The sequence below is a fragment of the Lagopus muta genome, chromosome 18, assembly GCF_023343835.1.
Source record: "Lagopus muta isolate bLagMut1 chromosome 18, bLagMut1 primary, whole genome shotgun sequence".
NCBI lineage: Eukaryota > Metazoa > Chordata > Aves > Galliformes > Phasianidae > Lagopus > Lagopus muta.
The window spans coordinates 8,984,571-8,998,119 of record NC_064450.1 but is presented as its reverse complement, the minus strand read 5'-3'; the positions used below and the strand labels follow the sequence as shown (position 1 = coordinate 8,998,119).

The following is a 13,549-nucleotide window of genomic DNA, read 5'->3' as shown; positions in this document are numbered from 1 at the left end:
CTGGCCTTAGGATCTCCACGTCTCTGTACGAAGGACAGCAGTAGCACTGGCCTAGAAATTCTCTCCTGCGCTCAGGGCAGTTGTCTCCTTTTTGTGGAGTAGAAAAGCTGTGATGAAAAGCAGTAGGAATGATCCCCTCTGTGGATGAGGGATAGTGGGCTCTTCTTCAGAGGGGTGGCTTTGTAGCTGTGGGGCACAGAAGGGCTGCAGACAAGAGGGCATCCACTCCTCTGGCCTTTAAAAAGCAAATGACTGACTGCCTCTGCTTCTTTTGGTGCTGCTGTCCTCAGCACGCATACAGGGACAGAAGAACCAATCATGCCATAAGCAGCTCGGTTGGCACCTGAAAGGAATTCAGTGCAAACAGCTGAGGAAGCTGCAGGACTAAGCAACAGCTGCGGCGAGGGCTCACAGGTTCACAGCTTTGGCTGGCCATGTCTAACTGTGCACAGCTCCCCTTTAGGACCTGCCCCAAATGACAAAATCTCCTCTCTGGCTTCCACGCAGCTGCTTTGTAGGAGGTGCAGCTCGGACAATAGGGAGAAGCGCGTGTGATTCTGGAACACCCGCAGCCTGCTCAGACAGCAGAGCTTTACTCCTACATTGAGCAATGCTCTGCCTACTGAGACACACTTGCAGTGCTTCATGGCTTCCTTTGAGTTTTCAGCAGTCTCCTGGGCCTTAACAGCACAGCAAACAGTGACTCATTCCTCTGGCAAAGTGCACCCACTGTGGGCTCCCTGTTCAATGTGTTCTTCTTGCCTTTTTCCTAACTCTCCACTGAGTTTTCCTTTATTTCAGCCCTAAGCCCACACACGGACACAACTCACCAGTTCAGAGTGCTCCCTGGAACTTTAAGAAAGCAACCTTTCAACATGTTTAACGCGTTGGAAAAAATTGTCCTTATCATGTCATGTAGCTCAAGATTGGGAAAAGAGTCCTTAACAAAGCCAGCATGGCCAGAGAACCAAACGTCCAGCTCACACAGAGTGCTTTATCTCTCCTCTTCCTAAAAGCTTCCAGCACCTCGGCAGGGCTCAGCACTGCTGGCTGGTAGCCGTGCACAGCACGTCTCAGTGCTTGGATGTGCTACTGCTGATGGTCTCTGGTGATCAGGAATATAGAAAGGAATGCTCTCTAAATTTCATCAGATCCTACCAGTGCTTTGGTTAACATCAGTTATCCCGCAGAGCACTGGAGCTCTGTTTTTGCCCTGCTTGACTTCAATCTTCCTGCAATGCTAACGAAGGCAGACATCCGGGACTGAAAACAATTATTCTCATCTCCTACCGATTTCATAATTACATGAAGCTCACAGCTGAAGAGCTGCATTCCTTGTATGGAAGATGTGCCTTTCATTAGCGGAGGGCTATGCCACACCACCAGAAGCCAAATCCTGATTTTGCAGTCGGTTACAGAATCTCTGGATCCTCAGCCAAGACGCAGCTTTCTGGCTGAGCTGGGAGGAAGCTTGACACCAAACATGAGATGATGCAGGGTCACCACAGCTGCTCTTAGAGAGCACTGCAGTGGATCCTGCAGATTCAGTTGGGATCTAAGTACTTCTTCCCACAGCTCTGCAGAGGGCTTTTCTTTTTTACTTTCTCTTTTTTCTGAGCACCCCAAAGAAGACACAGGGCACACAGACAGAAATGCAGATAAAGAGCTGAAAAAGTGCCTTGCCTGTGGTTACCTAGCAAGTAATGCCATGGAGATGTTTTCTATCTCCTGTCCCTTCTCTGCCTGTAGTTATAACATAAAGAGCAAACTGTTCCCTTTCCAGACGGTCAGTTGAACAGATGCAGAGCATTTCAGTGGGGGTAGTTGACTCTCCAGCAGTTGGAAGGGAATTGTGAGCTTTCAGCTGACCTATACTGACCATCAGTTGAATTACTTTGCTCAAAACAATTCTGTCTGTAGGCTCCAGACAGCTTGAAGGAATCACTGAAGAGGGAAAGAGAAAGTTATGGGGAAAGAACCACTTGCCATCTATTAGCTCCTACCAAGCTCCATCAACAGCCTTCTGTTGGCAAATTCATTAACTCCCCCCACCCCAATTCATATGGATGAGCACAAACACAACCACACAGGGCTGCCATGATTCACACAGGTGACATTTGTCTGTATATCAAAGTTTAGTGTCCTGGGGCCCCATATCTGTCTTCAGACACAAAACTGTACAAAATGTACAAAATGTGTACATAGTTTCCATTTTGGCAGCATGCTACCTTCCATTAAACTCCGTGTAAACTATTTGATGCCCTTTGTGCTCACGATGGAAGGCCAGCCCTGAGTAGGAGGAACAGTCTTCTCAACAGAGAGTAACAGCCTATGATTGTGCCTCTACATGGGCTCTTCATCTTTAAAAGCATTTCATACCTGTTAAGTGATTGAACAGAATCTGTTCTAGCAAAAGGTGCTTAGGGAAAGACAAAGACAATCACATACTGAGATGCTTGTCCAGGTGCAGCTGGGTATAAACAGATTATGCCTGGGCACTGCTCTGAGAGCTGCAGCCCTTCCTTGCCTCCTCCAAGCTCACCGTGCTACTGCTGTGAGCCAGCAGCTGTCCTCCAACGTTTAGAAGCAGCAATGGCTGTCGCCTGGGAAGGAAACATGCCTTTGGCCCCTCTACTTTTACATCCATGGCCACAGCTTAATGCAGAAGTTCAGACCTGAATCCTAACTATTGTCAGAAAAGACATCTTTCTATTTATATTATTTGACTTAGCATCTTTGCTAAAGGAAATGATTAGAAATGTTTTCTACATCCATGCAAACAGGTTAGGAGAGTGGAGGGTGTGGTAGTGGGAATCATATGCCAAATCAAGATCTAAATTGCCTTGTTTATCTTCTGAATGAGTCATTTCAGGTCATGCAGATAACAGTGCAATCCCTTCTTTCCATCAGCTGTATTTTAAACTTACTCCTCTTTACTCAAGGACAGACACATAGGTTGCATCTCACTATCTCTAGTTTATTTAATGATGCACTGGAAGAGCATTACTTTCTTTTCTCTGGAAGTATTTAAGATCCACTGGGACACTTTCCTGCGTACCCTTTTCCAGGGAACTGCTTTAGCAGGGGATGCTGTGAGGGATCTCCACGGCTCCTTCCAGCCCCCACAGTTCTGTGCTTCTCTCAAAAGCTGTGGCTAAAAATCCGAAGCAAACACGGCAAAATGAAAGAGATGGATTTGAACATCAGGAGTCCCTACAAAAAGAGGCAAAAATAGATTGCCTAACTCACGTATATCTGTGGTGGAAGATGCTGCTGTTACTTTGCAGCTTTTTGGCTGAGGAGCTTGCTTAGCACAAGCTGCAGTTTCACTGTGCAGTCAATAAAACAGCAGCAGCAGAAGAATTAATTGGTTTGGCTGCGTATAACAGGAGCATGAACGTGCATACAGCGGGTCGACTCAGCACCTCTGCAGAGTTTCTGAATGCACTGAATAAAATGAAATGACAAAGGTACATAAATGTCTGCACAGCAGTCGAGTCCATCAAAATCCCACATCTTTATTCCATTTCTGAGAACATCTCAAAGTGCACCAGTGCCACACTGAGACAGATGCAGGAAAGCACAGTATGAATATAGGCTGGTAGCATTCTCTCACATATGGATACTCAGATCCAAAACAAACACTGAAATCCATCCGGGGCCTGAAAACATCAATGCAGCATTCACTGCTGCTGTCGTAGCTGGCTGTGTATGATTTCCTGGTGGAGGGAGGAGTTCCCTAATTTACTGGTGTGATTCCACACAGTCCAGTTCAATGGATTACTCAGTGTTGATTATGGTAGCAGAAAGGTTAAGTGCTAGGGTGGAATTAACACAGATTTCTCTCATTGTAAAAAGCAGACGGACATTTTAGGTGCACTAATCCCACCGACAGTCCAGATTGGCAATCTTCCTTCAATGAATTGCTTCCCCCTGGAAGCAGCAGCACCTACATACCTAAGGAACACTAAGCATTTGAGTTGTGTCATATGTGCATTCTCCAAACTCCACCTCACTGCCCTAGAATAGTACCCCTCTATTTCCATTCTATTAGCACTCAGGTCATGGCTCCTGTATGGGCTGGGACCGTGCTGTACCCAGGCTGCCTTGGGTAGCAGTGTGCAGGTTGGCTTCGTGCTCCCACCATCGGCTGCACTGAAGCAGTCAGTGTCCCACTGTCCATCAGAGCAGAGCTCTAGGAAATGTCTCTGCTGTGTCAAAACTCTCCCCACACTACAGCCACTCTTCCTAGCAGTGCAGATATCAGAGGGTTTGGGATCATGTATTAGCTTCTGTCCCTAGGTAAGGGCAAATACATGGCCACACAAGCGATAAAAACTTACATAAGCAGGAAAGTGGAAAATAAAGTCTCTTTTCAGAACGGTTTGTGCTTTCTTAGTAAGCACCACTCCTTATTTACCAAGAAAAAAGGTCATGTATTCATTCCTTTTTCAAAACCTCAGTCCCTAGAGCAGCCCTGTGAAATAAATCTTTTTCCACGAGGACTGGGGGGAGGCGGGAGCTCCAATGCCATGCAGACAGCCATCGCAGGCAGAACATCCAATGCATGACAACAATAACACAGAGCAGTGGTCAGTTCTGTCGCACAAAGATCCTTAAGAAATCATGCAATTTCTCACACTCGTTTGCAGATATTTAAAGAAATATTTCCAAAAGGTAAAGTCAATCGGTGCCATCACCCCCCGTTCCAATGCAAAGACCAGAACCTCCATTCAGTTCTCGCAGGGGTTGCACCATAAGGAACATATCGTCATCGTGTTTTGGAAAGCCAGCCTGGCTGGCTGACAGTGCCCCACTGTAACTCACAGAGAACACCAACAAGTGAAAGTATTTTATATGTATTGTATAAATGTTTATAATAAAAGGTCATAACACATGTAGCCGCATTACAGAAACAAAAGGACCGGAATGCTTGCACTGCAGCTTCATGGAGGAGGTGAGAGCAGGTACTGAGATACAGGACTGCCAACACTATTTCAGAAAGAAGGCCAAATTGTGGCACCCGGCTCAGGGGGGCTCGCAGTGAGGGCCATCATGCTCTCTGCCAACAGCCCTTCTCCAGCAGCTCTCTGGAGCTCCCAGGGTCCGGCCGTGTGACGCTCAGATCAGGCTGGCAGCCAGGAATCCCCACGCTCTGCTTGCAAACCAACTGAGCGGAACTGGAAGGGACAGCTGACAGAAGTGGACTCTTTGTCAAAAGAAGGCAGCTCCTTGGCAGGAGCTAGAAAAAGCGACACGTTGCCACGTGCACAGCAGTTACCAGCACAGGGCTCCTGCAGCAGGCAGGTTATTCGTGGGTTTGCCGAAGCCCCGTAGCTCAGAGCTCAGAACCCGCTTACAGCTCCGGGGAGACGTGCCTACCGCCAGCAACCTCACTCCGTTCCCCCGGGAGAGGAGCCCCGAGACAGCAACGCGGAACGCCCGGCTACCGGCTGCCGCCCCCCGCTCTGTGATGGCGGCGCGGGGTGGGGGACGGGCGGCCCCGCGGGAGGGGCGGCGGTGGCGGCCATTGGCGGCCATTGGCTGGGCTCGAGCCGCCGCAGCGCCCCGCACGGGGTCGCCGCCTCCTCCTTCTGTTCCTCCTCCTCCCGGTGCGGAGAATGGAGACGCCGTCGCCGCGGGGTTTCTCCGAGGACCAGTTTCGGGCCGCCTGCAGAGAGCTCGGCCAGACGGCGCCGGGGCCGCCCTGGCAGCTCCTGGTGGAGAGCATGGGCGTCAGCATCTACCGGCTGTACGACGAGGTGGGCGGGCAGCGCGGCTCCCCGTGGCCGAGCCCTGCGGGCCGGGATCGCGGTCTGGCCGAGTACCGCCGCCGCCCCAGTTCGGTTTCTCCCGGCTCTCAGAAAGCGGCTTGCAGCGTAATGCTATTAACTGCTGATGGAGAAAGCCGCTCTGCTGCTGCTGCTGTAAACACCGCTCTTCCGAAAGGCGGCGGGCAGCGGCGGGGCGCACGAAGCCGTTAGCGCACAGAGCGCTCCGCCCCGGGCTGCTGCCGCCGGCGGCTTTGGGTGGGCATCGCCTCCCGGCTGAGAGCTCCCTGAAACGGCTGATTCGTTACAGTTTTCTCATTGTAAGCGGCTCTCTTACTTGCTGCGGGATGCGCTGCTTCGCTTTTCAGATAGTGATTCGTTATTTCATTCTCCATTAAAACGCTACTGCTAAAACCAAAAGGTTTTTAGCAAAAGTTACTTAATGATGTAGGCCATGATTTGTCCAGCAATGGAACAAGCACGTTGGTAGAGAAGTACGGTATCATTCCTACAACTGTGGTTCTTCTGGGGCTGTGGTTCAAGAGTTAAAGGCAGCAAAGCGACCGTGAGCCCATGAGCCGTCCTGTGGCTGCCTTCATTTGTAAGGTGCAATCGATCAGTTAATTCCGGAGGTCAGGTAGCGGAGCAGTTGTACTTTGTAGCAGCTCCTGAGCTCTGCGATAGTAAATTACATTGCTACCAGCACTGTGCTGAACAGTTCAACATTGAAGCAAGGGATTGATGCTTCACTGGTGCTACAGCCAAGATGAATAGCTTAAGCTTCTTGGGCCTGTTGTTATCTTCTGCTACATTAAAACTTCATTTTTTACAGTTGAATTGTAGAGCATGAAGAGGGGAAGAGAAGAAAGATCAACCATTCACCAACAGAATGCTGTATGATCCCTCCTTCTCTCTCCCCAGGATTGCTTGAATTTGACTCTTACGCTGTATTCTTAAAATACTCTCATTGTTTTAGTGTAGTTGTGAGCTGGTACTAACAATAGTACAACGTTGCCCTATAGGCACAGATGTCGTTTCCATATGTTAGGAGAAACATCAGTTAGTGCTGGAGATATCCTGCACCACACCCCTTCAGTGCGGGCAGCTTTCACAAAGAAAATAGGTAAAAATAATACTTGAGGCAAACATATGTAGTGTGTTATATATAAGCATGAATATTGTAAAGCCTTTCTTGTGACACAGCCTCCAGTATGAGCATAGCAAACTTGCTGGAAGAGTTCTTCCAGGTCAAGTACTGCTGGGTAACCTCCTAGAAGTGAATGAAGTCCATATGCTCATTTCATAGGGCCTGGAGACTCTGCCATAACAATTAAATGCTCATCTTCTGATGTGCCTCAGTGTTGTCAGGAGTTAGTCTGGCTGCCCTGGCTACTGGAGATGAGAAGGGGTGAGTGCATGAAGAAATGTCCCTGTGGAACTACTTATGAAGTAAAAGAGTACCATGTCAGGGAAGGCACAACCATTGTGCCAGGCAGGTCAGCCTGTCCGGATTCATACTTTCATGTATAGATCAAAATGTCAAGAGGTTAAAGACTGAATCTTGCATTGTTTTTTCAACACTTGCTTTCACGGCTCCTGAGCATTTTTGTAGTATGTGCCCCACCTAATTTCCTTCAGCTGTTCTCTCTGCTGCAGAATACTTCCCTTTCCTGTGTGACTTTTCCTCTCCCTATTCTGTTTTCCACAGCAATCAGGACTTTATGAGTATAAAATCTTTGGAGGTCTTGCTGATTGTCCCCCAAAACTCTGTGCAGATGTCTATATGGATTTAGAGTTCAGAAAACAGTGGGATCAGTATGTTAAAGGTAAGCTGACTTAGGTGGTATAAAAGCCAACTTTGTGTCTGCGCTGACTCTTCCCACTAAAACTTTCTTCAAAGGTATTTTAAAGTTTGGTCTGGTATTAAATGTGGAGGTTGGTGGCCCTGCATGTGGCAGGGGGGTTGGAGATTCATCATCCTTGAGGTCCCTTCCAACCCTGGCCGTTCTGTGATTCTGTAAAGCTGTGTTGTCGAAAGACTTCAGTACTGACACGAACGTATTTTGGGATAAGGTTTTATACGCAAGTAAACGCTGATATGAAACAGCTAACATGTCACTGCCACATAGCTTCCTGTTGGAACAAATTCTTTCCATGTTGATTAAAGCACGTAATTGGCACTGCTTGCTATGCTGAAGCACCTTGCAGCTTCTAGACACTTATGTGGCACACGTCAGTACATGGGCACAACTCAGAAGCTGCCTCTAAATTAGTAAAGGTGTTATCTGTCTAAATGGACAAAAGCTTTTTCATAGCAAAGGCTGCTTTGCCACTATTGAAACTGAATAATATGAAGGTGGGCTCCAAATATACAAATGCCATTAAATTGGATATCAGATGTGTTAGCTGAAGTCACTTCAGCAGTCTTTAAGTGCATTTGGTAACGCCTTCTTTGAGAAAAGAAAGGAAGCAGTTGGGGGAAGCTACACCCTTAAACTGAAAACTAGATAATGTTTGCAGAGCTGGCGTTTTTATCCTTGCTGCCCTTGATATGTTTGTCTGCAAATTCATACTTGTGTTGGTACTTCCAAGTACGACGTTGCACAGCAGTTAACCCTGTAGGAGCATAAACATAACGTTAAAGCTTTCCTGTTAGCTCAGAATTTGGCACAAGTTTACCCATTCCTTAGAACTGTGAAATAGTGCTAGTCAATATTTTCAATGTAAGTTATATAAGATCTTTCTTTTCTGCCTTTCCACGTAGGGTGAACAATGTGAAAGCTTCCATTCAGAGTCTCTTTGCTCTTTGTTTTACTGTTTGTATTCCTCATTGCCCTTACAACTCTACAGTAATAGCAGTCCGAGGAAGAGTTCTCTGCTCAATTACTGCCTGAAACTGAAATAAAAATGAGTCCAGAATAACAGTAGCTGACATTTTAGTTGAAAAGGTAATTGTTCCTGCACCAAGCATGAGAGGAGCTAATCTCTATCCTCTGGTTCTGTTCAGGAAAACCTGAGTGAAGGCAGATATGAACAGGATTCCTGCGAGTACTTTAGAAGCTCGTGCCTTGATCTCATTTTGCCTAGGGTTTGCCCTGGCCTCTGAAATGTCCCCATCAGTCTGCTACTGCTGTTGCATTGCAGTTAGAACTCTGGCAATTTCCAAAGCAGTTTCTTGGATATCATGGAGATATCCACAAGAGCAGCACCTCTCAGCTGTGATGTGGATATCTGGGCCTGTGCTGAAGCTGTCAGTTCAGCAGGGAAGCTGTGACTGAACAGTAGAATAGCAATGGAGGCACCACAGGCTCCTGTGGTATGAAACAGAACGGTTGGGCCTGAGCAGTACTGAAAATTGCTGCTCCTATTGCAACACTGTGCTGACCAACAATTTAATAGTAGCAGTTGACTGCTAAAGTAGCAAATATTGATTATGAAGAAGTCAGACCTGTGGTGTACTGTAGGTGGACCAGTCATTAGTTAACAGTTACATCAAGGTCTTTAAATCTGTGTTTTAGCTTCTTTGTAAAAGAAAAGCTCTACAGTTAAAAATGAAAGAAAAGCTACTAAGCCAATACTCCAGTGACCTCTGCTGGAAAGCATAACACTGTAGCTGATTGCAGCATTGGGAGTTTTAAGCAGCTGCTATTGCTCCACTCTGCAGAAGAGGAGATGCTGTTTTTGTGGATGACAGCTGACTTGCAGAGTATAATAATGGAAGTCCAGTTGGGAGCATGTTATTAAGGGAAAGCATCTGCCACTTGTGGCACTCTTCTTGCCTTAGCAATGTTCTAGCCTTATTTTCAAAACTGTGTGAAGTGACATGGCAGACTTGTGTTAGTCCTGAAGGATATGTAGTACCTCAAAGTAGGTCTATCCTAATGGAGCAGAGTGCTCTGTTGTTGTGAACTACCTGGTTTGGATCACACTCTTTATAGCTGAACCTATGAAATGACCGGCCCCTGGACAGGCAAAAACTCACTCTGGCTCAGGTCTGTGACTTGTCAGATCCTTACCCTGAGGATGCCAGTTCCTGCATGAAGAGAAGGTGCTGTGCAATAGAGAGTTCTTTAACCTCAGTTTTATTGTTTGATTTGAACTATTTTTCTCCTCTATACCACACTACTTCTATATGAGTCACTGCCATGTTTTAGGGACTATTCTTAGCTATTTTTTCCCCATTCAGCTGCCTTCTGGTTGAGTTTCAAGGCAGACTGAAGGTGATATAACGAAAGCTCATAAACTGTTCAAGTTTTGTGTTCACTGTTGTCTTCACATACCGCTGTGAGCTTCCTAATAGCTCTTCTAAACTTCACTAATCTGTCATGTAAGACCTCTTCAGGTGTTAGAAACCAGCACTTATCCTAGCCTCGTGTTAATTCAATCATTTACAAAGATAATGACGTGCTTGTGAAAAAGTTCTACGTGGTGGTTCAAAGTAATGCAGAATTTGCAGAGGTGAGGAGAAAGTTTTGAGATGGAAAGGCTTTGAATGAGATAACTGTCCAAGAAGGAATTTGATTATGGCCTCCTCCCGGAATTATTGTCCTTTTTTTTTTTCTTTTAGCATCAATGAATTGAGTAGTAGCAGAAAACCAGGCCACCTATGTTTGTGTGTTTGGTTCCTGAACAATCCTGCTACAGATTTATTTTGTTAAGTCTTCTACAATTTTACATACATGTCAATTTTGCACTGGAAGGGGAAAATATCTAACAATCTTTTTTCAACTCTAGAATTGTATGAGAAAACGTATGATGGTGAAAAGGTAATCTACTGGGAAGTGAAGTACCCTTTTCCTCTCTCAAACAGAGATGTATCCTTTCAAACTTCTGCTTTTTGTGGCTTTTATCACCCTGTCATCCAGGAATCCTGACAGTGTACCGAGTACTGCTCTCCTGCACTTGATCTAACATCATAAATGTGTCCTCGTGCTATATCAGTATGTATAGCATGAAGAAGAGTGTAGGTTCTTCTTCCCACATACAACTAAATCTCACAGTCAAATTATTACTCTGTGGGATTGAGTCATGGAGAAGGGTGAGAAATAACTGGTATTTGTAATGGAATCCACCTGTCAATTCATCATACATCAAACTGACACTGTTTTGACATGCCTCCTCAACTTGGAATACAGTATGTCTATATTCGTGAATGTCAAGAGATGGATGTTGATGGGCGGAAGATCTGGGTTGTGTTAGCTCAAAGTGTGTCTGTTCCTCAGTGCCCTGAAAAGCCTGGGATTATCAGAGTTAAAAGTTATAAACAAAGTCTAGCAATTGAAAGTGATGGCAAGACTGGATCTAAAGGTAAGAAGTTAAAAAAGTGTGACTGTGTTGCCTAAGAATGTGTGCACAAAGAAAAAATGCATGAAGAGGGAGAATGGAGATTTTAAGCTAAAAGCAGTTACTAAAAATTGTATGTACTGAGCTCTCGGAGTGTTAAAATGAATGAGCTACCCAACAAAGACATACCTGTTCAGTTGAGTAGAGTTTGATGCTAATTGGAAACTGCTTATTTCAGCAATGATTTAAGTACCATGTTTGGTAGACCTACAGAAGACAGGGCTTTCCTAGAGAGTGGCTCCTGACTGAAATTAGTCCTTTAAAGACAAACTTAGAAAATAAAACAGGCTGCCCAAACTAGTTTGGAATAATATAAATTCGCATGATCACTCTCTGAGCTCCCCAGAGATTAACCAGGAAATGTTATGCACGCTTCGCGTTCCAATTCAATACAAGTTTGAGGTTTTTTTAGTGAAGGACTTGGATCAAAAACTGTTGAATGCAGTGCTTCAGTCATGTGCCTTGGCAGCCCCTATCACATGGTGTTAGAGCTAATACTCAGAATGTGTCTGGATAACTTTCTGATGACTTCTCTCTCATCTCTAGTCTATATGTACTACTTTGATAATCCTGGTGGCATGATTCCATCATGGCTGGTCAACTGGGCTGCCAAGGTAAGTAAAGCTTGATGGTGCAATTACCATTGGCTACTCTGTTTTGAACAATCTATTTGCTGCATCCAAACCTGTCTTCTGCAAGCTGAGTAGAATATATATATATGTAAGTAAGTGTATGTATGATATATATGTGTATATATATTTTTTTTCTGAAATGGATGCGTTCGTATTCCCAGCTCTGAGACAGTTCCATTTTAGAGACATGCTGTTGTCTGCTCTCCTCAGAGCAGCTGTCTTAATGTTTTTTAATTCCTATCTTATTCTGTGCAGTAGTTAACTGGGCAGGTAAATTTGTACAAGAAAACAACCAATCAACATTCCAGACCATATGTGAGTAGTCTTAATGTTTGCAAAGTTCAGTAATGCAGTCTAGTCATGTAGTATTAAATGAATGTCTGCTGCTTTGTACCAGATCTTAGAATTGCCCAGGATTTGTCTGACGGTCTTGATCGATACAGTGGGAACAGTGATCTTAATAGAGGTCTTTTTTTGCTCTTGGTTTGCTTGTATGGTTTTTTATTTTGTTTTGTTTTGCATTATACAAAAGTGACTTATCTGCTTCTCTCTTTACAGAGTGGTGTGCCTGCTTTCTTGAAGGATATGCAAAAAGCTTGTTGTAACTATTCTAGAAGAGCATAGGTCACATTTGATCTGAATTATTTAATTCCCAAAGTTCTGCATTACAGAATGGCTATTATGTAACACACTGGATAAAATCTACCTCTAATATTGGAAAGAATTTCTGTTGTTGCTTTATGCCTTGAATCTTATTAGACCTTTGTTTCCTTCTCCAAGGGAAGTTCATTGCCAACATGTAATACCACCATCATAGCACTTACATTCTGTCATGTCACCCATGCTTTGTTTGTGCTGGTTGTCAAAGGCCAGATAGAGTTTATTGATTAAAGCATCACATCTTTGGGCAAGAGATAATAGTTTTTACTAGGAAAAATGTCTGAATTTATGCTGAAAATTCTCTGCATGTGTTACATCTGAGTCTCTCTTTGTGGCCTCGCAGGGTGACTTACTTACTGAAACTGAATAACACAACTTGCATTGCTTAGGAGGAAATGCTTTTGCTACCTGAATTTATCATACTTAAAATGATCCTCTCTACTAAAAAATAAAGATTAGCACATAAAGGTAAATTACCTGAAGCCTGCAATAAGCTGTGATGGCTTTAAGTTCAGATATAAAAGGATGTGTATGTAAAGCCTTGCATTCACATCTCGGGATGCCTATATGGAAAGTATAAAGCATCAGCTGTGTCGAGCCAGCAAAAAAAGAAGTTTGCTTCCATGGTTAATTTAATGGAAGCAGCTTGGACACCAGCTCTGAATTGGAAATAATTCAATTTTTACAATTGGATGCTTGTAACTGCTTTAGAGATGCTTGTTTCCCTGCTTGTGAATTAACTTGATATGAAAGTCTTGGTGGTTTTACATTTTTAACACTGATGTAAAGAATGAAAATGTTCATTTTGGATGGCAATCCACGAGAAGCACAACCAAGCAGGAAGTTACTTTTGCAGCACTTTTGCAGGGGAAGGACAGAGTTCAGCAAAGTTGAGAGATAGTCTCAGTCTCAGGGATTGAAAATATTTTGCATCTTTACTAAATCTAATCTTACTGCTGAACAAATCCTGTGATGGAGTAAGCTTATATTGCTAAAGAAGAAATGGTTGAAGTTCTTGCCTTTATACTTGGTGTGTTTCCAATAAATCATTACTGTATCTGTACTGTTTTTTTTTTTTTCTTTTCAGTTTCTCATGTTTAAGACTGGCTGTGCTGGGCAGGTCGCAATGATAGGCAGATGTCC

At 44.6% G+C, this 13,549-nt stretch overlaps 1 protein-coding gene across 1 annotated transcript; it reads left to right on the top strand.

Moving 5' to 3' along the window:
* The first annotated feature begins 5,507 nt into the window (after window positions 1–5,507).
* LOC125702235 (phosphatidylcholine transfer protein) lies at window positions 5,508–13,463 on the top strand. The gene is made up of 6 exons (XM_048965237.1): window positions 5,508–5,762; window positions 7,480–7,597; window positions 10,506–10,585; window positions 10,907–11,078; window positions 11,661–11,728; window positions 12,305–13,463. Exons 1-6 carry the CDS (start codon window positions 5,622–5,624, stop codon window positions 12,368–12,370), a joined length of 645 nt encoding a protein of 214 aa, XP_048821194.1. The 5' UTR covers window positions 5,508–5,621; the 3' UTR covers window positions 12,371–13,463.
* Window positions 13,464–13,549: the final 86 nt, after the last annotated feature.

Excerpts from the sequence above, each read along its gene's own strand:
- LOC125702235 (XM_048965237.1), top strand. The coding sequence starts at position 5,622 with ATGGAGACGCCGTCGCCGCGGGGTTTCTCCGAGGACCAGTTTCGGGCC. Across the intron at positions 7,598-10,505 it reads GTGGGATCAGTATGTTAAAG|AATTGTATGAGAAAACGTAT; the intron begins GTAAGCTGACTT and ends TTTCAACTCTAG. Across the intron at positions 11,729-12,304 it reads TGGTCAACTGGGCTGCCAAG|AGTGGTGTGCCTGCTTTCTT; the intron begins GTAAGTAAAGCT and ends CTCTCTTTACAG.